The sequence below is a fragment of the Antennarius striatus genome, chromosome 13 (assembly GCF_040054535.1).
Source record: "Antennarius striatus isolate MH-2024 chromosome 13, ASM4005453v1, whole genome shotgun sequence".
Lineage (NCBI taxonomy): Eukaryota > Metazoa > Chordata > Actinopteri > Lophiiformes > Antennariidae > Antennarius > Antennarius striatus.
The window spans coordinates 18,724,443-18,747,463 of record NC_090788.1 but is presented as its reverse complement, the minus strand read 5'-3'; the positions used below and the strand labels follow the sequence as shown (position 1 = coordinate 18,747,463).

Sequence of the window (23,021 nt, the reverse complement as noted above, 5' to 3'; positions counted from 1 at the left end):
GTTCATGTAGTCAGCTAACAGAACTATCACTTCTCTAAAATCTCTTTTCCACTTGATCTTTGCCTGCTTGTGTGCGTGTGTGTACATATATATATATATATATATATATATATATATATATATATATATTTTTTTTTTTTTTAATGTATTTATTTTTATTTTATTTTTAAAATGTATTTATTTATTTATTCTAAATAATAGAGATTAATGCCTTCCCAGTGATGTCAGTACATACAACCAATCAGCGACATGGGAATCTCTCTCTCTCTCTCTCTCTCTCTCTCTCTCTCTCTCTCTCTCTCTCTCTCTCTCTCTTTCCTGATCGCTGTCTGCGCGTGCGTGAGTCCGTGCGCTTGTCAACTACTTGTTAGCTAGCTGGCTACCCAGTTAGCAAGCTTGCTGAAACATTAAAGATAGGTAGCTTTTATGCATATAAAAAGCTGCTGTGCGTTTCGGAAGAGAACCACCTTTTCATTTACATGTCTGTCTGCGTTCAATGCCAAAGACGATGAGGGACTTTCCGAGAAAAACGACAAGTTAGCTACGTGAAAAAAGTGGAGCTACAGTTTTTGGACACTGGTCATTGCCTTGCTTGTTAGCATCCTGGGAAGGAAAGCTCTCAGATTTTGCAAGGATTGGATGCGGAAGGAAGATATGAGGCAAGCTGGTCAGCTAATGCTAATTGTAAGCTATGGTGGGATACAAGTGTGGAGAATAGTTTACTGTGAGAACAATTGTCAAATCTGTGGACCAACACTAAGTTAACATTAGCTAACGACGAACAAAAAATATTCACATAGCGACCATCGGTTAAGCTAACTTCTTGTTGATTTGCCCAGTTTATGATAGGGACATTACCCAGGGTGAATTGCTGATATATGCGGCCTTGCATTAGCCGGTAACTAGCGTCAAGCAATCTCATGATGATAAACGTTTGTCAGCCTTCTTGCATTAGAGTACTGCTGCTATCAGTAATGTTTTTACATTTGTCGAGGCCATTGAAGGCGATGGTGGTTGAAGAAGTTGAGTCATCTCGATTGTAAACCCATAGTGATATTCGTAAGCTAACGTGAAGCTAAATCTATTTGTTAGCTTGCTCATGTCAATCAGTAAACTTACTCTAGCTGACAAAGCATTAGCCTGGACACGGAAAATGAGAATTATAAGATCTGTAACCCTGTCTGGAAAACAAGACATGTAGCTTTCTTAATGGTTTGCATTGTTTGATAGACATCTGCTGACATGTTACTTTCATTTTCGTCATTGTGTTCAGTGAACCACTGAATATTCCTTTCAAGAATACTCATTAACTGCTGCTTTGTAGGTAGACAAGCGATTCTTACTGTAATCTGATGTCTAAATTCGGTATATTCGTAATGTTTGGTTCAACAGAAATTAAGTCTTGTATGTGATCTTTCGCTAACTTGTGTCAAGATCAAATGGAATTAACAGGAATTTCTAATGTTCCACAATGATTATATATAATATAAGGATGTAACAGTAAAACAAACTTTTATGTTGTTTGTTCCCACAACTGATTTGTGCACGTGGATTTTTGCTACATTTGTTATATTGTAATTTTTAGTATGATTTTATGGTGTAAATGGCCAGAATTAATTTCCCCCCTCTGAAGTTAAAGATGTAGCTTAAATTAAGGAAATAAACCAGTCTTGGTCTTCTTACAGATTAATGTTTTCATATGTTCAGTGTGTTATTAATGAGGCAAAAAGCTACTCTCTGCTAAACAAGGTTTAGGCTGGAGTGTGGCAACAGAAGTCCAGGGAGAGATCAAGCACTGGCAAAAGAATATGCAAGGACTCCTGACCTCATCTGAAGTATACATATCCAAGACACAGAACTCTTTCCTTGATGAAACAGTCTTGGTTAACCTGCCATCCACAATGGAAGTGCCATCATAGACACAAGATACTGTGGCTCGAACTGCTGCACAGTTTTTTTGAGCTACAGCTTTGGGGGAAGCATTTCAGCTTTAAGTTGAACGACGGTGGAGATGGGTTCTCAAGCTCTTCAGATACTGCGGCAGGGTGTGTGGGCTTCACTTACAGGAGGCTGGTATGTGGACCCCCACCAGAGCACGTTTTCAAACTGCTTTCACCTCTACCTATGGATATTTCTCCTGGCCTTCCCGTTTCTGCTGTACATGGTAAGCATATTTTGACAGTGGGATAACCGCCAATTTATCAGTCTAAATACAGGATATACTAAATTCAGACCTAAATGTTCACTAACATTTTTTCTAGAACAGTTGTCTTTATTACGAGGTAAGATAGCTGCACAAGGGATTTACTGAATGCATGGTTGGCAGATTAGTGGGAGGAGACTCTACTTATACTTGGATGGATTTATTGGATGGCCCAATGGTGATATCCCATGAAAATGATGTTTTTAAATCATGTTAAAAATCAGGAAAATACCGGTAACTGACGTATTAATGGCAAATGATAACACTGAAAAATATGCAAAAAATGATTACTTATTTTGGGGCTTCTATTGGGAATGAGTCTTGGATATAGTGGGACTGGTAATTTTCTTTTTTCTTTTCAGAGAATAAGATCATGATTATGACAAGATTCCTGCAGGAGTCTACCAAATAATCATTTTCCTCCATGTGGAGACCATGATTTGTGTCTCTTTAACACCTTGATACTCCATTTTTCAATGACATGTTGTAACACATTTTACCTCATTTAAAAAAAAAGATTACCAGTCTTGCAATTTAGCTGTTGCACTTTGCCACCTTGTGATTTCGATCTTATTTTAATTAATTCTTCACCTTTAAAGCACGGTCAAGTGTTCGAGAGTCTAAATGCAGTGAATGCCACTTTTTTATCAACCTTGGCAAGAATTTGTTTGTAAAGCTGTGTATCTGTTTCCTCTTGAAGTGAGCAATAGTGTGATGGTGATAAATACATGTATCTTCTTAGGGGAGATTTGTACTTTTCCAGTTCTTATCAATTAATTTCCAATACTTAATACCCAATCCTTTTTTTTACATTTCGTCACAGGCTGTTCCTCCCAGCTTGGTGATAGCAGGCGTGTACTCTGCTGTGGTGGCCGTGTTTTTCACTGCCATTAAAGTGGTGAACTACCGGCTTCATGCCATGTTTGACCTGGGAGAGATTGTAGAGAAGAAGCAGGCCTCACTCACAGCTGAAGCCCTGAGGACAGAAGAGGGAGATGAAGGTTCAGGTGCCCATGATGGAAGTCAGCACAGGTAAGATTTTTTTATTAAATATTTCAGTTTACCTGAATATTAAGAAATACAAAAGATATGATCAGTAATAATATGAAAAATACAAATGCTTTGCTTTAAGCTGATATGAAAATGTTGTATTTAAATGTTTTCTGCAGTTCATAAAATAAATGCAGAAACCACATTTATGGTCAAATAAATGTGTAAATATTTGTTTTATGTCTATAAAGGCTTTTCAAATTAAATTATTTGTGCGTATGTGTGTGTGCACATGTTTGTGTGTGTGTTTGTCACTTGCTTCTAGGGATAGTCATGGAGGTGTAGAGATGACTGTGTTTCGAAAGGTCAACTCAACACCCCCGGTACGCTGCAGCTCCCAGCACTCCCTGTTTGGATTGAACCAGGTGTCGGTGAGATTATTATATTTTCTAGTGGCCCCCATCCATTCTTCTTGTTCCAACATTTCACTTTACTTTTCTTAAACTGTTTCCCTACACCTAGCAGCTGTTTCATAGGATACCAATGTTATCCTGGTCTTTACACTTTATTATATATTGAAACAGGTAAACGGTTTATAAATACGAACTGTGAAGTTATTTATTTGTATTTCTCATTATTCTTCAGGAGTTCTTGCCACAGCTGGAAGATACTGGGGGCACTAAAGGTAAGTATCTTTTGCTCCTTCTTCATTTTTTGTATTGCACACTAGAATTGCCTGTCGCTGTGGTTGTTGAGTTTTTTTTTGTTTGAACAACATTGAGTTTAGTATTCCCTTGACATCTGCGGTTGCTCTCTTTAATTAGTTCTTTCCTGTTACCTCAGATATCAAAGAGCGAATGAGGGAACAAGGAAGTAGTAATATGATTGTCACGTCAGCTCAACGTGAGATGCTGCGTCAAAGTTCACAGGACACCATCAGTAAGAAACCGTCTTTAAAAACCTTCTACTTCTGCTTATTTGAAGACCAGTATCTACAGATTTATTGGAAGATATTCAGTCAGTTGCATGTTGTTACAGGGGCTCCCACTGTGGTCCAGTCCTGCTTTGCTGCCGCTCTGGGAGGGGATTTCCCTGGTCTTTTGGGAATGTCTGCCGCATCATCTGGATTCGGAGAACCTGGACCCTGCTTGTCTATCCCCCCTTCACCTTCCAGTCAAGAAGATGGAGCTGAAAAAGAACAGTTGCGGGAAGTGGAGGAGTTGGAAGAGCATATATCTCAACAAAGTCCAGAAGACAATGGGTTGGGGACCTATTCTCCACTATGCCCCTCTGGTGAATCTGGCAGTCTTGGGGATACTCCCCTTAGCCCTCTTATAAAGAGCAGTTTAAGTGAGGAGCTGAGTGAAAATCTCCTAGGTCTGGGCCTTGACCCTGTTGCGTTTGCACCTGGAACTGAACACCCAGGCAGCCGCAGTGGGGTAGCTTTAGCTGCTGGATCCACGGACAGCTGTTTCAGTGCAGGTGGAGCCACCACGGACCGTGAGACACTGAGTACGGTTAGCAGTTACCGCAGTGAAAAAACTGATTCCACCCAGCTGGAAAGTCCTTCATTCAGCCAGTCACGGCCAGCAGATGAACAAGCATCAGTACCACCAGTGGCCTCCAACTATCCTGGGCCGACAGAAGATCCAGCAGCACTGGATGGCAGCGATACTGACAACCTGTCAGATAGCGTGCTACTGCGCTCCCCTTCCAAAGAATTCTCCATCAGCCAAGGGCTAGACAGGACACTTGTTGAAGGAGAGGATCTGCCCCCTGTTCTCCCTGATATTGCACAGCCCACTCCTCTCCAGAACTCTTCCCCTTCAAGCAGTGGGAACTCAGAGTTTTGTGATTTAGACAGAAAAGTTGCAGTTCCTCCTCTACCCCCACCTCGACCAGCCAATTCAGTACCCTCAGGGCTGGCCCTGGGTCTGGTGTGCTCTGAACCAGCGTTGCCCATATCCTCTGCCCCCTTTTTACTGCCTGACCAGTCTTCTCTGCAAGCTCAGCAGGTTGTTCGCCCTAAAGACTTAAAGCTGCTGCGGGCCAGTGGCAGTAGTGTTGGGCACAGGCCGGGGAGAAGGAAAGTTCCACGAAGGCGAGCTGGAGCAGGAAGCAGTAGTTTCGACTGTGGCTCTTACCGGCGTCACCACAATCATAGACAACACAGAGATTACATCCCAGTGCGAAACCGACTGGGCACGAAAGCCTACAGCGAGAGTTTATTTGAGGATTCTAGCGACGATGACGATGGCAGTGACATGAGTGCTGGTTCCAGTCTAGGCTCTCAGCGCCGATACAGTTCAGATGATGATGACGATGACGATGACTCAAGCTCCTCTACCTCTTGCTACTCCCCAGATCTTGCAAACACTGGCATTACATCCCCACTGCCCCCTGTTGCTCAACTGCCCGCTCCAAGGGAAGGAGATTTACCTGAACCTGCTGGCCCCCCAAATTCTCGTGCTGCTCAACGCTCCTCTAGTACAGCTAGTGCTAAGACTCATGCGCGGGTACTAAGTATGGACGGGCCGGGTGGAGGCCAGAGCAGCGCGGCGGTTCTGCCCTCCACTCTGCTTACGATGCCCTCCACCTCTACACCTGCACCTCGCACTCTCACCATTTCCAAGTCTGATCTGGAAGCCCACACCATACAAACGGATAGTTTAACTAGAACGCATCACCATCGGCTGGATTCTCTCGGTGGTTCTTGGACTGGTAACCAGATGGGCTGGAGGTCAGAAGAGCTGGTCGAAGAAGGAGCTGTTGGAGGAGGTGAGCAGTATGGGCCTTTGTAAAAAATTACCTTTTAGTTTTTGGCGCAGATAGCAGTAGAACTCTGGATGCAGCTACAGCATTGGTAATCACTCAGGTATATTAAGACAAAATTTAATTAGGTTTTGTTTGTTAGTTAACAAAGAAAACATTTCTATATATCTAACAGGCTCTTCGGTCATAGTCAATTTTTCAGTTGTTCACTTTAAGAACTGCACTGCACATTGTAAGTCTATAAGATAAACAGAATATCATCAAGAAACTAAATAAGAAAACATGATATGTTTGAGTCTAGCCTGCTTTATTAAGTTGTGATTCTGAGTTTAAATGTTTGGGTTTTTACGAGTGATATGGGCAAAATGTCTATAGAAATATACTGTATTTGTAAGGCTTTGTGTAATGTTTCCCTACTTATGTTTTTCTATTGACAATGAAACCAGCAACAAATGTGTCAGTTTAACAGTGGCATCACATGATTTCTCTGTGGTAATTGAACTTTTACTAGATAATAATAAAACAAGGATGTTCCCAATGTTAGGATTGAATAGTGTCCTTGTGGTAGACCAGGATGACCCCCAATTTATCAAAATTAAGCTTTTACAGATTGGCAGTAATGTAATGCTATAGCGATAGATGTAACTGATATCCCTCTTCTCCAGCCATGGTTCCAGAAGATGGTGGCAAAAACGACGCAGTCAGCAGTGTTAAGAGGACCCAGGCAATCCGTAGGAGACACAATGCTGGGAGCAACCCTACACCACCTCCATCCACCATGGGATCCCCTCCCAGGTTAGTCCACTCAGCAGAGTGAGGGTTATAGCCAATTCCTTGTCTTAAATCTGTCTTTGTTTGCCCCCCTCTACCTACCCTGCCGAAACCAGACATGTTTATAACACTGTCATTTTAAGAAATGGTGATCTTGAATTAAATTATTACTATTCTCAGTACAGAAAAAGGAATTTTGTCAGCTTGTTTCACAGAAATGAATAATATGACATAAGATGAACCCTTCACTCTGAGAATATTCCAGTTTCAGCAGTGCTGAAGAAGTTTGTTCTCACATAATTAGTGTTTTTCCTTCTAGCCTTCAGGACCTCCAGCGGGCACGGACCTCCTCTCATTCCCGAACCCGCACACTTCCCTCGGCCTTACAGTTTGCTTCCTCGCTCCTACTGCCCCGCAGTGGCATCCATGAGGCCTCAACTTTCGATGACACTTCAGAGGGAGCCGTGCACTATTTCTACGATGAGAGCGGTGAGCCAGTGATGTTAATGTCTGCCCCTTAAATATAAAACTGTGGGCCACTCTTTACCAGTCTTTGCCTTTGTCCAAAGAGTGGTAAAAAAAACAAAACTGTTTTTATGAAGTAAGAGTTGAAGTTGTCCTTTTCTCAGCAAGGCACAATGTTTTCCTGGAATTTTACTGTCAGCATGAGGTTGTGAGACAACCTGCAGAGATTTCTCTTGAGTGAGCTTTTCACCTCCAGCTTCACATTTCTTAAAAAGATGTGTGTGAATGACATCTATCTTTTCATCTAACTCTTGGAAGTGAATGGAAATAGTTTCCCAGGGTGTATTATTCTCTCTTGAAAGTATCAGTTTCACTTTTTTTTTTCCTTCTATTTTTCAACAGGAGTGAAGAGATCCTACACATTTGGACCTGCTGGTGGGGGATATGAGGATCCAGTTCAGTAAGTTAGCAAGTTTTTGATGCCATGTTGCTCTTTTAAGACTACGTACAGGATTACAGTGAAGAAAACCTTGACTTATAATATATACTCTATGCATACAGTAGCACATAGAGATTTGAGCTGCTTGACATATGAGTTATTTGAGATGTGAGCTGTTTCTCTGTCCATATTTTGTTCAATTCAATTTATGGGTTTGGAGCATTTTTACATGGTTGGAACAGGCTCAAATGATTTTAGTTATTTTAAATGAGAAAAATTTGTTTGGCTTGCAAACTCAGTCACGGAATGTATTACACTTTTATCTCAAGCTGCTATTTAAAAAATAATGCCATAATATTTTACTTTTGCAGGGAAAGGGAGAGACAGTCCCAGTCTTCGAGCTTCACCTCTACTGAGGTCCAGGATGGAGCACCAGTCCTGTCCATGCTCCAACCCAGACCCGTGGTTTTGCAGGGTATGCAGGTGCGCAGAGTGCCTCTGGAAATGCCTGAGGTAAGTGTTGTATTTTATCGTTTGTGGCAAGTTGAACTCATGTAAATAAGACAGGACTAGGTCTGCAGCAGTTACTGGTTTTATGGTACAACGTTTAATGGTTTGTCATACCATTTTAAATACAAAAAAAAGAATCTCTGTTGTTCCTTAGCAATTACCTGTCAGATAATGCAGTGGGAACGTTGCAATACTGACATGCGTGGCAGAGGAAACGGTACGGAGAGCCATGTTTACTTCCCTTGGAAATAAAGTAAAATCGGTTATGTAGAAATCTAACAAACCTAACAGAACCAGAGGAGCGATACCCACATGCAATGTGATCTAATTTTGGATAAAAAGTATCGCTGAAGGAGAAAACACGTTCAACAAGTCCAGCCGTTCACACGAACGTCATTCCTTTGTGAAAATCAAGCCTATCATGAATTTAAGACAGAACAAAGAAAAGTGTTTAACGAAGGACATTTGTACGACTAGTTGGAGTAAATAGTGGAAATCGGTCCTGAAACTAAACCTATTGCTAAGCTACACACAGGCAGGTGTATCTCCATGAGATCCTTGTTTGTGTCAGACGCTTAATAGCAGAAGTGAGCCTGGAAGTGGAAAAAATAGTTTGTGTTTAATGGCATTCTTTCCTCAAAGGATTACCTTTTATAGCTCAGCTAAAGAAATTTAAAAGAAATAAAGGGTTTCCATCTAACAATTTGTCATAAAATGTGCAATCAGTGTAATTTCCCTCATCCCCACAGTATTATCTGCATTGTCTGTCCAGTCAATGAGCTGCACCTCAAGTTAAATCCTGTTTGAAATTAGTCCCATTGTTTAACAACCCAAATCTTTGTCTCCCCTCGTTTCTTTTCAAACAAGAGGCTTTTTAATTGTGCTTCAACATAATGAATAGTTTCATGATCCTGCTGTAAAGCACCAATTAAAAAAGATTGGTCATTGTAAATAACGCTTATAGTACTACTACTTATAATAATAATGACAGTGAAATCCCAGTGGTGTTTCCTCCTTGAAGCCAAGGGAAGCCAGACTTCCTCTGTTTTTCCTGATGTAGTTGTCATTTTGATTTAAAAAAAAAAAAAGACTTCCTTGAAAAACTTTGCCACATCACTAGTTATTTTCTGAGACAACAATCATACTGTGAAAATATCATACGACTGCAGACCTCGTCAGACTGTTTTATCATTTGTCTCTGAATTCATGGCTCACCTCCCACCTCAACTTTAGTTTGATCTGGATCACGAGTCTCTACAAGAGTCCCAGGAAAACACTTTGATGATCGAGGAGAAGGCCAAACCCAAACAGTACTATCGCTTCTGGGTGCTGCCCGGGAAGTGGCTGAGGGTTCGGTATGATCGATTGGCTCTACTGGCCTTATTAGACAGGTAAGCTGGACTGTTGGAGCATAGGAGAGATAAGACTAGTTAACCCAGAACACAGCAATGATTTACTATTCTGTTATCCCTAATATTGAGTGTGTAATGAAGAAGGTTTCTGAGTGCAATTCATCCATATACTGTGGATTTTTTGTTCTTCTGAAAGTAAAAACCATCTTCTCTAGCTTTAAAATCCATGCGGGACAAAACGTTTTGCTCCAACGCTACACTTTCAGCACTTGTTCATCACCATTTGGCTACTCAGTCCGGTCCAGTCATAACATTGTCTCATTTACAGTGAGTTATAGTAGTTCTCCATGTCCAGAACATATAATAATTTAGTTTGCCATGGAGGGTTATCAGATAACCTGTGACTTTATCCAGGAATTTATTTCTTTGCTCGGTTTTTCCCAGAAACCGCCGTGTGGCAGAGAACGTGTTTGCTGTGGTGTTGGCGAGTCTGGTGGCATTCTTGGGGTTTCTGCTGCTGCTCCAGGGCTTTTTCAGGGACATCTGGGTCTTCCAGTTCTGCCTGGTCATTGCTAGCTGCCAGTATTCTTTACTGAAGGTAACAAACCTCTGAATTTCTTCAGTAAAATTTGATCTAATTGATTACAGGTAGATCCGTTTGGTTTTCTACAGTGACAGTAATTATTTAATATTTAATATTCAAAAGTGTTGCATCAACAATTCTAACATAAAATTATAAAAGCATGTTTCCGTGTGGTGTGTGTATTTTGCTGTATGTTGCTTTTCACAGCAGTAAGAAAAATCCGACAGCGCATCCTCGTTCAGGACGACGGTGTACAAAATGTGTCAAATGCTGCTGAGATTGAATCAATGTCACTGGCGTTTGTGACAGATCTGTTCACAGGTCTTCTGCTGGATAACACAACACAGGCTGAATCACAAAACTGGCAAAAATGTACAACATGCCAAAAATCCCCAATAGCTAAATTGTTCAATTGTGCGGTTTGACAGATGTTGTAAACCCCTCTCACACATAACATTAAACTACATAAGAGCTGTCTGTAATTAGGCTAAATTCTAAATGAGTAGGATCCAAGTTATTCAGGTTATATATTAAAAATAATCTGTGCCTGTTCATCTTTAAAGAACAGTTAAGTTAATCTTTTAAATATAATATTTAAGGTATTTTTTTGCAAGGATTTTTACTATGCAGAATCTAAGAGATTTAAATGTTCTTCTATTTCAGAGTGTACAACCAGATGCAGCTTCTCCCATGCACGTAAGTACTGTTTTACCTTATTTTTAGAAGCAAAATTAGTATTTTAATGTTATTGTACCGTTATGATGATTGATCAATCAGTCTTAGTCAAAAACCGATGACAGACCTGTATAGTGTCCAGGTAGAAATACACAAAATGCTCAAATTGATGATAACTGAACTATTGAGAGTAGTTTAAAATGAGCTTTCTAATGATTGACTATATCATGATGTCATGGCTTTGAGCCATGCATGATGCATGTTTTAAATACCAAGACCACACGCAGGAGGCTCATAAAGACCCAGTCATTTGAAACCTTCCTGTTTGATTATTTAAGAATTAAAACGTGCAGGCTGGGCTATCCAAGGCAACATAAAACAACATGCTCAAGTTGTTATTGTCTAATTGAATCTTGTCTTGTGTGGAATTTTAACAGGGTCATAACTGGATCATTGTGTACAGTCGTCCAGTCTACTTCTGCTTGTGCTGCGTGATGATCTGGATCTTCGACATATCGGGGCGCTCTGGCAGCCTACAACCCTTCTCCCTCTACGGTGTCACCTTTTTCTCTGCAGACTTCCTGCTCTGTGTCAGGGATATGCTCATTGGTCAGTTCTCATACAGGACACTCCATATACAGTATATTGTATCTGTGTAAACGGTCCAAGTCACCACTCCCACAAAGATGCTAACGCTTTTCATTTGTCTCACAGTTCTAGCCTTGTGTTTCCCGGTCATCTTCTTGTTTGGGTTGCTACCTCAGGTCAATACTTTCGTGATGTGTCTGCTGGAGCAGATCGACATGCACATTTTTGGTGGAACTGGTAAGAGCAGGTCTCGACATGGAATTGATGATGCATTAACAACTCTTCAAATTGTCAGTTGAGAAACAGAGAATGTTTGTTTTATTTCCTCCCTCCTACTGGTTCCCCCCAGCCACTACCAGCCCCCTCTCATCTCTGTTCAGCCTCATACGCAGCATGCTGGTGGCTGCTCTGCTCTATGGATTTTGCCTCGGTGCTATCAGTGTAAGTTGAACAGAGAGACTACATAAAACTGGAAGTGTTTTTGGTGTGATGTTTGTAGTCAGAATCAGTTTGGACAAAATCTAATTTCAGGTTGTGATTGTGTTTTCTCACAACAGGCACCGTGGGGGGACGCCCACGTGCCAGTGCTCTTCTCCGTGTTTTGTGGCCTACTGCTGGCCTTATCCTACCACCTTAGTCGCCAAAGCAGCGATCCTACCATCCTATGGTCAGTGTTTCATTTCACCCTGTCTTTGAACGTCTTGTTTTTGGATTAATATTTAGAATTACACGCGGCTGCACACATGAAGAAGCTCCTCCAAGAAATTTAATGCATGTTTAATTCTCTCACTGGCAAATATATTTGTCCTTCAGTTCTAATTCTATTTTTTTAAGTGTGTTTGTTTGACATTGCAACTATTTGATGAGATTTACACCTCAGCTTTTTGTTGCAGTCATGGTTCTTTTTTTTTTTCTTCTATTTACAACAGGTCACTGGTTCGGTCAAAGTTATTCCTTGAATTGGAGAACCGAACCCCAGAAGAACCTCCTGTGGAGATCAAGGACCCACTTCCAGAGAAGCTGCATAACTCCGTGGTAAAGATTACAGCTCTCATGCCTGCACGGACTGCAGTTTTGCTTTTGATTTCACCGTCAGTAATTTTAAAGTCTTGTGTATTCTCCCTCTACTCTCTCTCTCTGCAGAAGGAGATTCTGCATTCAGACCTTGTCATGTGTCCTCTAATGGCTGTCATAACCTTCGCCATCAGTGCCAGCACAGTTTTCATCGCCCTTCGAGTTAGTTTGAGCAGAGTTTATGATCCGTCGCAGAGTTGTCCCAGAATTTTTTCATGTTAATTCTTCTTCTTTTTTTTTTTTTTATTCCCAGCCTGCTCTCAGCTTTGTCTTGTACATCCTGGCTGGAGTTGTTGGCTTCATTACACACTATATCCTGCCTCAGCTCCGCAAGCAGCTGCCGTGGTTCTGCTTGGCTCACCCAGTGCTCCGGTCTAGAGAGTACAGCCAGTTTGAGGTCCGAGGTGAGTGTGTGATTGCTCTTCTATCTGTTTTATCCATTTATATTTCTCTTTCTTCCTTCTTGAGCAGTTATTTGATAACTAAGATGGCATGCATCGCTAAAGATATGTATCTTTTTTTTTTTAATCTATTAATTCGTCTGTATTCATATCACAGCTGTCAAAAGATTTAGGGAGAAACTTATTTGAAAAGTTAGCATTTGGACTGTGAATCTCCCCACCATATCTCTCAGACATTACTTTTTCTTTGCCCCAGATGCTGCTCAATTGATGTGGTTTGAGAAGCTGTATGCGTGGCTGCAGTGTGTGGAGAAATATTTCATCTACCCGGCTGTGGTGCTTAACTCTCTCACCACGGAAGCACAAAATGTGGGCCAAAGCCATAAAGACCTGGACATCTAGTAAGGCTTTCCTCATTCTTCTCTGAGCAGATATCTGCTGTTAGCTGTTTGTGTTAGAATCATTGAAAATATAATTAGTGGACATGGTCGGTTGATATCTGCTAGTTGCTTTTAAAAACAGAAGATGCATAGAATCATATCTCAGGTGTTTTTTTTTCTTTTCAAGACATAGATGAGGCAGTCGGTGTGAAGCTGTAGATATTAGAAGGGATCTTGTGTCATCCTTTATCGCGTTGGCATTTCAACACATCACTGTTTTCTCCTCCCTGTCTTCCTCGTCCAGCAGCCGAGCCCTCTTCATCTCAATAGCAGGCATGAAGTTACTGCGTTCATCCTTCTGCGCCCCGTCGCAGCAGTACGTCACGCTGTGCTTCACCACGCTCTTCTTTCAGTTCGACTATCCACACTTCTCGGAGACCTTCCTAATTGACTACTACTTCATGTCCATTCTCTTCAGCAAGGTTAGGATGTACATCCTGTCATATCAGTACCGTATTTTCCGCACTATAAGGCGCACCTAAAAGCCTAAAATTTTCTCACAAACCCGTAGTGCGCCTTATAATCCGGTGCGTCGTATATATGGATTAATATTCATATTAATATTGGTTAAAAACATGATCGCTGAAAAAAAGCCGGCAGTCTGGCCGCCAGTCATGACGCACTCCGCCACCAGAGGAGCCCCCTCACAAGGCACTTGGGCCCACGCCCCCTAACAACGGTAGTCAAGGGGCGTCACCGAAGTCCCTGCTCTGACTGAACTGCTCTCAGACGGTAGGAGCACCGGTGATTACGTAGCAAAACATAAGGAACTTTCAACAATTCTATTAATAAAGTTTGAGTGACTGACTGATCTCAGTATTTCCTAACTATTTGGCGTCGGAAATAACCCACTTTAAACTTAATTGGTCATAAAAATGCCATTGTGCTGTCATCTGGAATCTAGTGACGGTCCATTCTATTAGTCTGTGGAAACACACGGAGAAACTGGCATAAAGGTGAATGAAAGACCCTCAAAGATGAACTTCCAACCTTTTCTGAAATTTCAAGAGCAGAGTCACTGCTAGACAAAGGTGCCAACGGGTGTGCTGCAATTTATTTACAAATGTAGTTGATATCTCTGGGGGGGTGGCAGAGGGGCGCATTCAGGCTTGTGTATTCTGTCTGCAGCGACGTGCGGTGAGATTCACGGCGGTGAGACACCAACATTAAGTCAGTTCTAGGAGTAAAACAGCGTCATATTTGCCAGTAAATTAGCAACCTGACATTAAAAACTAGTTAAATTGTTTAGGACACACAGCAGCAAATAGCTGCACCTCACCTCCGACTGGACTACCGATTGATCCAAACAATATTTAATTAATAGATGAAGACGAACGTCGGAGCTTAAATATCTGCTTCGAACTTCAGATCAGGAAATAATCCGCTCTGTTCGCACTGACTGCACTCGTAATGAATTTAACCAGTTTTTAATGTCAGGTTTTTTAATATGCGTGTTGACTTCTTTCTAAGATGGCAAAGTGATCAAGTGATCAAGTTTCTTTGATGAGGCTCAGAATGGCTTATTGACATAACAACAGGGGCCAATCAAAGGTAGTCAGGAAGTCATGAATGCAATCATGACTGTCTGAGCAGCGCGGCTCTATCTAGTGGACGGATTGCGCAACTACAGCCGCTGCAGTTTATCAAATAAATTTTATTTTTTATTGTGTGCGCCTTATAAACCGGTGCGCCTTATAAAAGAAATAAATTATTTTTAAAAATTAGTGAGGGTGTGCCTTATGGTGCGGAAAATACTGTATACTGAACTGAAAAATATGAAATAATAATGATGTGAAACGGACCCGCTACGGGTGAAAGGCTGGAGGTCAGCAGATATTCAAGGGGTATTAAATTCCTCTTAATGTTTGCTGTATCAACAGTGCAGCGTCTCTGTGGTCGTATGAATACGGCAGGCTGCATGTTTTATTTATCTCTCCTTTGAATGCTCAGATGTGGGACCTGCTGTACAAGCTGCGCTTTGTGTTGACTTACATCGCCCCCTGGCAAATCACCTGGGGCTCAGCCTTCCACGCCTTCGCTCAACCCTTTGCTGTGCCTCGTATCCTTCAGTTGACATTAATAATACATATATAGTATATATACACATATAGAGTATAGTGTCAACTTAAGCATTCAGTTCAATCTAATACAACAGCACAAAATATGTCCTTAAAATCTGAAGCTCTCGACATGAACATGATTGGCTTTGTTTTAATATAGGGTTAGTTAATTATAAAATATAATTTTACAAGAGCTGCTGTTACACATTTTGATCCACAAGTATGATGGTCTGTCCACCCGTTGTGTTTTGTTGATGAAAAATCTTTAACTCGTGTTCTTCAGACTCTGCTGTGCTTTTTGTCCAAGCCATATTTTCGGCTCTCTTCTCCACCCCTCTCAATCCTGTTCTTGGCAGTGCTGTGTTTGTCACCTCGTACACCAGGCCTGTAAAATTCTGGGAGCGTGACTACAAGTATGTATTTTTGGAAAAAAAATAAAATCTCCGAAGTGTCATTTTACGCTTGCAGAGATTAAATTAGAATGAATTCAATTCTGATGCCAGTTTGTCCTGTTTGCAGCACCAAGCGTGTCGATCATTCCAACACCAGACTTGCCACTCAGTTAGACCGCAACCCAGGTATGCAGTGATATTCCGTCACCTACTTATCATCTCCCTGACTCCCATCTATTTTTGCTATGTTTTTATGATGTTTTTTTGATTCTTTACCAGGTGCTGATGACAACAACCTGAACTCGATCTTCTATGAGCACCTGACGCGCTCTCTGCAGCACAGTTTGTGTGGAGACCTGCTACTGGGCCGCTGGGGCAACTACACCACAGGCGACTGCTTCATCCTGGCGTCAGACTACCTCAATGCCCTGGTGCACATCATCGAGATCGGCAACGGCCTCGTCACCTTCCAGCTGAGAGGTCTAGAGTTCAGAGGTCAGCAGTGGGGATGAGGAAGTTTGACAGGTTATCATGTGTGCTCAGAGAATAATATTTGATTATATATAATATTCATAGAGATCATTATTACTTAGTCAAGAGTGTGAACGTAAAAAAGTGGCTTAAGACATCCTTAGATTTTTATTGATGTAGGGCATTTTTTGTCCAATGTTATTCATTTGTTTTGAGCAATTTTGTACCATTTAGGTAATATACCTTCATACTTCTGATAAGAAATAAGTTTTATGATGTTTATTCTTGTATTTGTTAATTTTTAAAAGTAAAATTATAGTTTTCATCTGTTTTTAAAAGACATACATTTAGTTTATGATATTTTACAAACATGAATAAAAGCTGATTGCTTGTGCTGTTCTGTTCCGCGCCTGTTTGCAGGTACCTACTGTCAGCAGAGGGAGGTAGAGGCCATCACCGAGGGCGTGGAGGAGGATGAAGGCTGCTGCTGCTGTGAACCCGGTCACCTTCCTCACATGCTGTCATTCAATGCTGCCTTCGGGCAGCGCTGGCTGGCTTGGGAGGTGGCTGCCACAAAGTACGTGTTGGAAGGCTACAGCATAAGCGATAACAACGCAGCCTCCATGTTGCAAGTTTTTGACCTCCGTAAGATCCTCATCACTTATTATGTCAAGGTAAGATGAAGAGTTAGAACGGTTTGTCATCGCCTGATTTTTCTGTATGTCCACATTTGAACTAAATGTTTTTTTACATAAAAGATATGAAATGTTAAAATGTACCTTGTGGGGTTGAAGTGAAAAGTCTGATAGTTGAATAACTTTGTTTTTTTCTCACAAACAGAGCATCATTTACTACGTGAGTCGATCCTCTAAGCTGGAAGACTGGCTGTCTAATGAGCCGGTTCAGGAGGCGTTGCGGCCGTGTCTGGGTCCGAACTATGTGGACAGCGACCCCACCTTCAACCTGAACATCGATGAAGACTACGACCACAGGGCCTCTGGCATCACTCTCTCCTCTTTCTGCATGGTTTACCTGGACTGGATTCAGTATTGCAACAGCCGGCGAGAAACGGTCAGACTCTCCACAATATTTATGCCAAAAATCTCACATTGGTTGTAGTCCATTTCCTTTATTCCCCTCTAGTGGCTATTCGTTTTCTGATTTTTGGGTCTTATCTGATCTCCCCTGCCTCCAACATTATAGTTACAGCATCACACGAAATCACATCAAACAAAGCAGTTTCAACAAAAACACTTTGAATAACAGTGGTATTGTTAAGTTTTAACATCAGTCAATGAGTAAACCTCATCCTGGGTCAAACTATGTTGTTTTAACATAACAAAAATTGTCTAATATTTAATTATTGTTTATAATTTCTATATTATGATGCAGCCGGTGACGTGTGAAAGAGATTCTCCGCTTGTCAACTTATGTTTTGGGTTGTGTATCCTTGGAAGAAGAGCTCTAGGCACGGCCTCCCACAGCATGTCTGCAAGGTAAGTCTAGAAGCCCGCCCGCCCCCACATACTGTGTGTCACAGCAGAACGCTACAGTTCTGATTCATTGTTTATCTCGTGGCCAGCTTGGAGCCGTTTCTCTACGGCCTCCACGCGCTCTTCAAGGGCGACTTTCGCATCACGTCTCCCAGGGACGAATGGGTGTTTGCAGATATGGATCTGCTGAATCGCGTTGTGGCACCAGGGGTGCGGATGTCCCTCAAATTGCATCAGGTAGCATTTCTCACAGAAGAAGAAAAAACTGTTGTTAAAAATATGATGATGATGAATGAATTTTTAATCTCCCTGAACCCATATCCTTCCAGGATCACTTTACGTCTCCAGATGAGTACGAGGATCCGACGGTTCTGTACGACGCCATCACAGCCAACGAGGAGAAGATGTTGATCTCTCACGAGGGCGACCCCGTGTGGCGCAGCGCCATCCTAGCAAACATGCCTTCGCTGTTGGCGCTGCGCCACATAATGGACGATGGGAGCGACGAGTACAAGATCATCATGCTTAACAAGAGGTTCCTCAGCTTCAGAGTGATCAAGGTCACAGCCCGTCCTGTTTCCCACTAGTTATCTCCGATTTATTATAGTTAGTTATTTAGCTTTAGATATCAATAGAAAATATGTCTTCTACCCCCTACAGGTTAACCGAGAGTGTGTGCGGGGGCTGTGGGCGGGGCAGCAGCAGGAGCTGGTTTTCCTGCGAAATCGCAACCCGGAGCGCGGCAGCATCCAAAATGCCAAACAGGCTCTGAGGAACATGATTAACTCTTCGTGCGACCAGCCCATCGGCTACCCCATCTACGTGTCCCCACTGACAACCTCGTACGCCGGCGGGCACAGTCAGCTCCGGTCAGTGTGGGGGGGACCCGTGAGCCCGCATAACATCTACACCTGGCTCATCAGCAGCTGGGACAGGTGGGTGATCTGAACGTCACGTGATGAATGCACACACACACACACGTTTTGCGTAGTCTTCACGCTAGCATACGCCTCCCCGCAGGTTGCAGAAGGGTTGTGGCGCGGGCTGCAACAGCGGAGGGAACATCGAGGATTCTGACTGTGGAGGCGGCTCCACCTCCATTTCTACCAACCCAGCCGTTCACACCACCCAGAGCACACCGGCCTCCAGCCTTCCTCAGCCACACATCACCACCATTCAGCCCTCCATGGGTAAGAGCCAAGACTAACCCCCACACACACACACACACATAGAGGTTATATGTGGGAGAGTCAGTTCAAAGATGGTCACTGGGGTTAGATGTTCTGTCTTCTTCTTCAAAAAAAAGTTAGACTCAGTAACTTCCTGATAACCACAGGACCCTTTTGAAACGGCTTTTTCTTCCTTCTCAGGTACAGACAACCCTGTAGGTCCGACCCAGAACTGGCCTCATCATCCCCAACCTCTTCCATTAGCTCTGCTCAGCCAGTCAGAGGGCAGGATGGAGGCAGGACTCCTCACATCCCTACAGCGCACATCGTCCATCCAGGGGCTCCTGGGCCAACAGCTGTCCAGCTCCCAGCTCTCCTTCAGCGGATCTGTGGCTCCGCCTGCTGTCCCGGGGCCGGAGCGCTTCTGTCCGGCGAGTCTACTTGAGAATTCCGGGCACAGAGCGGGCCAGCGGGCTGGCCTCGGCCAGGGCGGGGCGCTGCACTACGAGAGCCACATCGGAAAGTGGAGTTTTTCGGGCAGGAAGGGCTTTAGTGGACCGGCTGCAGCGGAGGGCGACGTGGGAGCGCTGCAGACGATACGCACACAGGTGAGGAGGTCGCTGGTCAGGTTCAGTTCACATCCCACCCTGGAAACCTGACCGGCTTTCATATTTCGCATCGCTCGTTTTTGCCTGAGGTTAGATGTTATCAGCAAGCAGCCAAAGAGAATTCTGTCAGACGAGCATATTGATCAGTTGATTAATTATCAACCACATTAATCAACTCATCCAAAAAGAGTCAGGCCTGTATTTTACAGCTTTACAGTGAGATCTTTGGCTTTTTATTGACTGCACTTAATGATTGATATCAAATTTGAATGTACTTTAGAATACTACATTACCTTCCTGTACTTGTGTGTACTGAGTGTACTGAGTGACAGAGTAAATAGATATTACTGCACTAATGTTGTTTTTGAAAGGCGTAGCGCCAAATAATGTCATTTGAAGAAGGTTGTATCATTAGAAAGAAGCATTCTGTACATTTTGCAAATGTATTTTTCGATTGATTTATTTTAACAACACTGAGGGGGGTTATTATTAATGTTTGGATAACATAAGAATACTAAATCACAGCTACTTTTCTAAATTTCCCAGTTTGGGATAAATAAAATAGATCCAACTATCTTCTGCAGTCGTTTAAAGAAACTGCCTCCTCTTTCGCAGCCCAGTCCTCCTGCCCCCCTCCAGGAACCCAGTCTGAACCAAGATCCTCTGGGAGCCACTCAGACGCTGGATCCACACCTACTGACGGCAGGGGACCCCCCCACCCCCCGAGAGGAATCCACAGAGCTGCCTTTACTTGAGCACCTGCGCTGAGTCTGCACGTCCAGGCTCACTGCATCCACCGTGTTCAAATACATTTAAACACCCACTGCAATACTGGATGGGTTTGATCACGTCTGCTCATCACCCACCTTCTAAGCCAATGGGGTTCAACATCCGATAGCATGCAGAGAGTTCAGAGGACCCGTTTATTCCAAAGTCAGCTTTCACCGTGATGAACGAGGCCTGATGATGAACTCTTGTTAGAAATTGTTTTGTGGTTGTTTGGGGGTTTTTTTGTTCTGTTTTTTTGTCTGACAAAGGCACTCTGTGTCTCTCTGGACAACCTTTAGGTTGGACCAGCAGTGACAGGCCAGAAAGGCCAGTGCAATTATAAGGGATATTTTGCTTGAGGATTGATTATTTTTCTATACTGGAGAATAGAGGATTCCCTCTAACTTTCTCTCACCTGACATTTGCAGCAATGTTTTGTTTTGGGGGTTTGTTTTTTTCATTACCATTTTTTTTTTTAAAAAGATCTTGCAATATGTTGCTGCATGTACAGACGAAAGAGACGAGGACACCACGATAAGCCTTTTGATTTTTCAACTTCGGCATACTCCCTGGACCTACAGTCACGTGTCAATATTCAATATATTGGACATGTTTCAGGAGCCTCCGCTTCCTCTCTGCCCTCTCTACGTTATACATATTCAAAACTGTCATTTGTCTTCTGGTCTGTATCTTTAAGAGGTGCCTAAGAAAATCTACATCCAACAAATCTATCTAGGAGCAACTTTCCCGGTGGGGTGGGGGGCAACATTGGATGCTTTTACCAATCTGACGATGACTTTAGACAAAGTTGGCGCCCATGAGTCAGGATCAACCTGAGAATCTTGTTCATCACAAACGTTCAAAACCAGGAGTGTCAATAAATGTTAAGCCTTTTTTCGTTTTTCGATGAGTGGAATGTCATTTTTTTTATTTTTAAGATTTTTTTTTTTTACTTGAATCAAAAGTTCCTCAGTGTTTAATGTGCACTGAGTCTGTTTTTTTTTTAATGATGTTTTGTTTCTTTCAGGGGTGGGGGGTGGGGTAGTTGAATGGCTGATCCACGCAGCTCTTGACTTCCACAGGGAACCCCGGGCCGTCGTGCGTGGGCTCCTCTGTTCTCTTTGCCTGCCTGGTGGCACCTCCCATTACGATACTACTGCTTCTGCACCTCCTGCTACTGCTAGTATACCCACTACTACTGCTGTTCCCACCGTGGTTACATCCAGCGTTTTAGTTGGAGAGCAACAAGAATCAAATCAATACTGAAAAAGCAAAGGTGGAATATTTATATGATGAATAATGTCTTGCAGATATCTTTAACGGGATTCGTCTTTATGGTGTGCTGATGTATCAAATTGGAAAACTCTGCCTTCAGTCAACTGTAACACCCCACCCTCGATTTATTTGGTTTCATCACATTTGTATCATCTCACCGATGGCTTTTTTTTTTTAAAGTGTCTAACATAACTGGAAATGTTCCTGAGAAGTCACTTTAAGTCGGTTTCTTTCCCACTCTTGCACTCTGTTGTGTCTGCTGTTGTGAATCTCTGAGGGTTGAAGTAGATCAAGCAACACGGAAACAAGGAAGCTGACAGTCGGGACAAATTTGGGCTAAAATCTTTCCCCGGCTTTGTCCTGCCGCACCCACTTCAGATTCAGAGGATCGCTTTTCCTGCGCTCCCTGAATCTGCAGGAAACTTGAAAGGATGCTGGCGTTCTCAGGGTCTAAAACAGGATTTGAATTCTTCTCTGGGAAGACTTTTTGGCTAAAGGGAAAGAATTGAAAGATTTAAAGAAAAGTACAGTATCGTGGCAGTTTTTAGTTCTTGGATCATACTGACGTCACTGCAGGGTTTTACCGCAGGTTATATGTGTTCTGTGTGTGTGTGTGTGCGCGTGTGTGTTCTTTGCAGCTCTTTTTCTTTTCCACAGGTTCTATCATCTGAACGAGGAACAATCCTTCCTCTGCTATTACCTTTTTTTAAAAACCTTCAGCAGCTCTCAAACAGTTAGTCAGCATCCCTCTTGAAACATGTCGGTGACCCTTTTATGACTCAGGACAAACAGACTTTCCCATCAGTGCTGTTTTCTGTTCTTCTTTTCTCTTTCATCGCCTATCCAAAGCAACGGAGGAGGGTTTTTTTTATTTTCATTGCTGGGAGTGAGGAAAGCACAAGATCAGACAGACCTGGGTGATTTAAAAAAAAAAAAAAAGGGATTTCTTAATCTCCGAAATGATGTACAGCATGTTTCGTATATAAATATATATTTAAAATATAAATCTATTTTATTATTATTCAATTTTCTTTTACATTCAAGACATTATGTTGAGGTTTGACCTTTTGTTTACCCGTCAAGAGGGCAGAGCTGAGTTGAGAGGGGCACTCTTCACCTTTAAACGTGCAGTTTGGGAAGAATCAATTCTTTTGCACAAAAATGTATCATACACCATCCCATTTTGTTTTTTAGTTCTTTTGGGACAGGGGTCTTTTATTTAAGAACTTTAAGTCGATGTTGATGTTCTGTACAGTTTTTTATGTGATTTTTTTTCTCTCCTATTTAAATTAAAGGTTTTTTGTGTCTTTGTTTGCAAATCAAATGTCTTGAGTGGTTTTATTTTTCGCATTCTTTGTCCTGTTTTTTAGTTTGTTTCCTTTTTTAGTAGACTTCAGTGTCCCTCTAGACATTCAGGTCAGTGAAGTATTTGAAAAAAATACTGAAATCTAAAGATGACGGTTTAGATGTGGTGTTAGGACTTGAACTGACACCCTCACTTTTCATCACATAGGACTGATGT

General features: G+C 42.3%; 1 protein-coding gene across 1 annotated transcript; it reads left to right on the top strand.

Moving 5' to 3' along the window:
* Positions 1–366: 366 nt before the first annotated feature.
* On the top strand, positions 367–22,823 carry LOC137605756 (pecanex-like protein 3). Its single transcript, XM_068330462.1, has 35 exons — positions 367–2,164; positions 3,027–3,235; positions 3,519–3,624; positions 3,839–3,878; positions 4,037–4,132; positions 4,232–5,971; positions 6,631–6,760; positions 7,056–7,225; positions 7,604–7,661; positions 8,012–8,153; positions 9,384–9,541; positions 9,947–10,100; positions 10,749–10,781; positions 11,198–11,369; positions 11,475–11,585; positions 11,698–11,789; positions 11,906–12,015; positions 12,278–12,383; positions 12,492–12,584; positions 12,676–12,826; positions 13,080–13,224; positions 13,508–13,685; positions 15,214–15,322; positions 15,607–15,736; positions 15,843–15,901; positions 15,995–16,210; positions 16,607–16,860; positions 17,027–17,257; positions 17,579–17,682; positions 17,769–17,916; positions 18,009–18,239; positions 18,340–18,614; positions 18,700–18,869; positions 19,050–19,456; positions 20,072–22,823. Exons 1-35 carry the CDS (start codon positions 2,012–2,014, stop codon positions 20,222–20,224), a joined length of 6,834 nt encoding a protein of 2,277 aa, XP_068186563.1. The 5' UTR covers positions 367–2,011; the 3' UTR covers positions 20,225–22,823.
* Positions 22,824–23,021: the final 198 nt, after the last annotated feature.

Bases quoted from the DNA above. Each gene is read 5' to 3' on its own strand.
- LOC137605756 (XM_068330462.1), top strand. From the start codon at position 2,012: ATGGGTTCTCAAGCTCTTCAGATACTGCGGCAGGGTGTGTGGGCTTCA. The intron at 11,790-11,905 runs GTAAGTTGAACA...TTCTCACAACAG, and splicing joins TTTGCCTCGGTGCTATCAGT to GCACCGTGGGGGGACGCCCA. The intron at 18,870-19,049 runs GTAAGAGCCAAG...CTTCCTTCTCAG, and splicing joins CACCATTCAGCCCTCCATGG to GTACAGACAACCCTGTAGGT.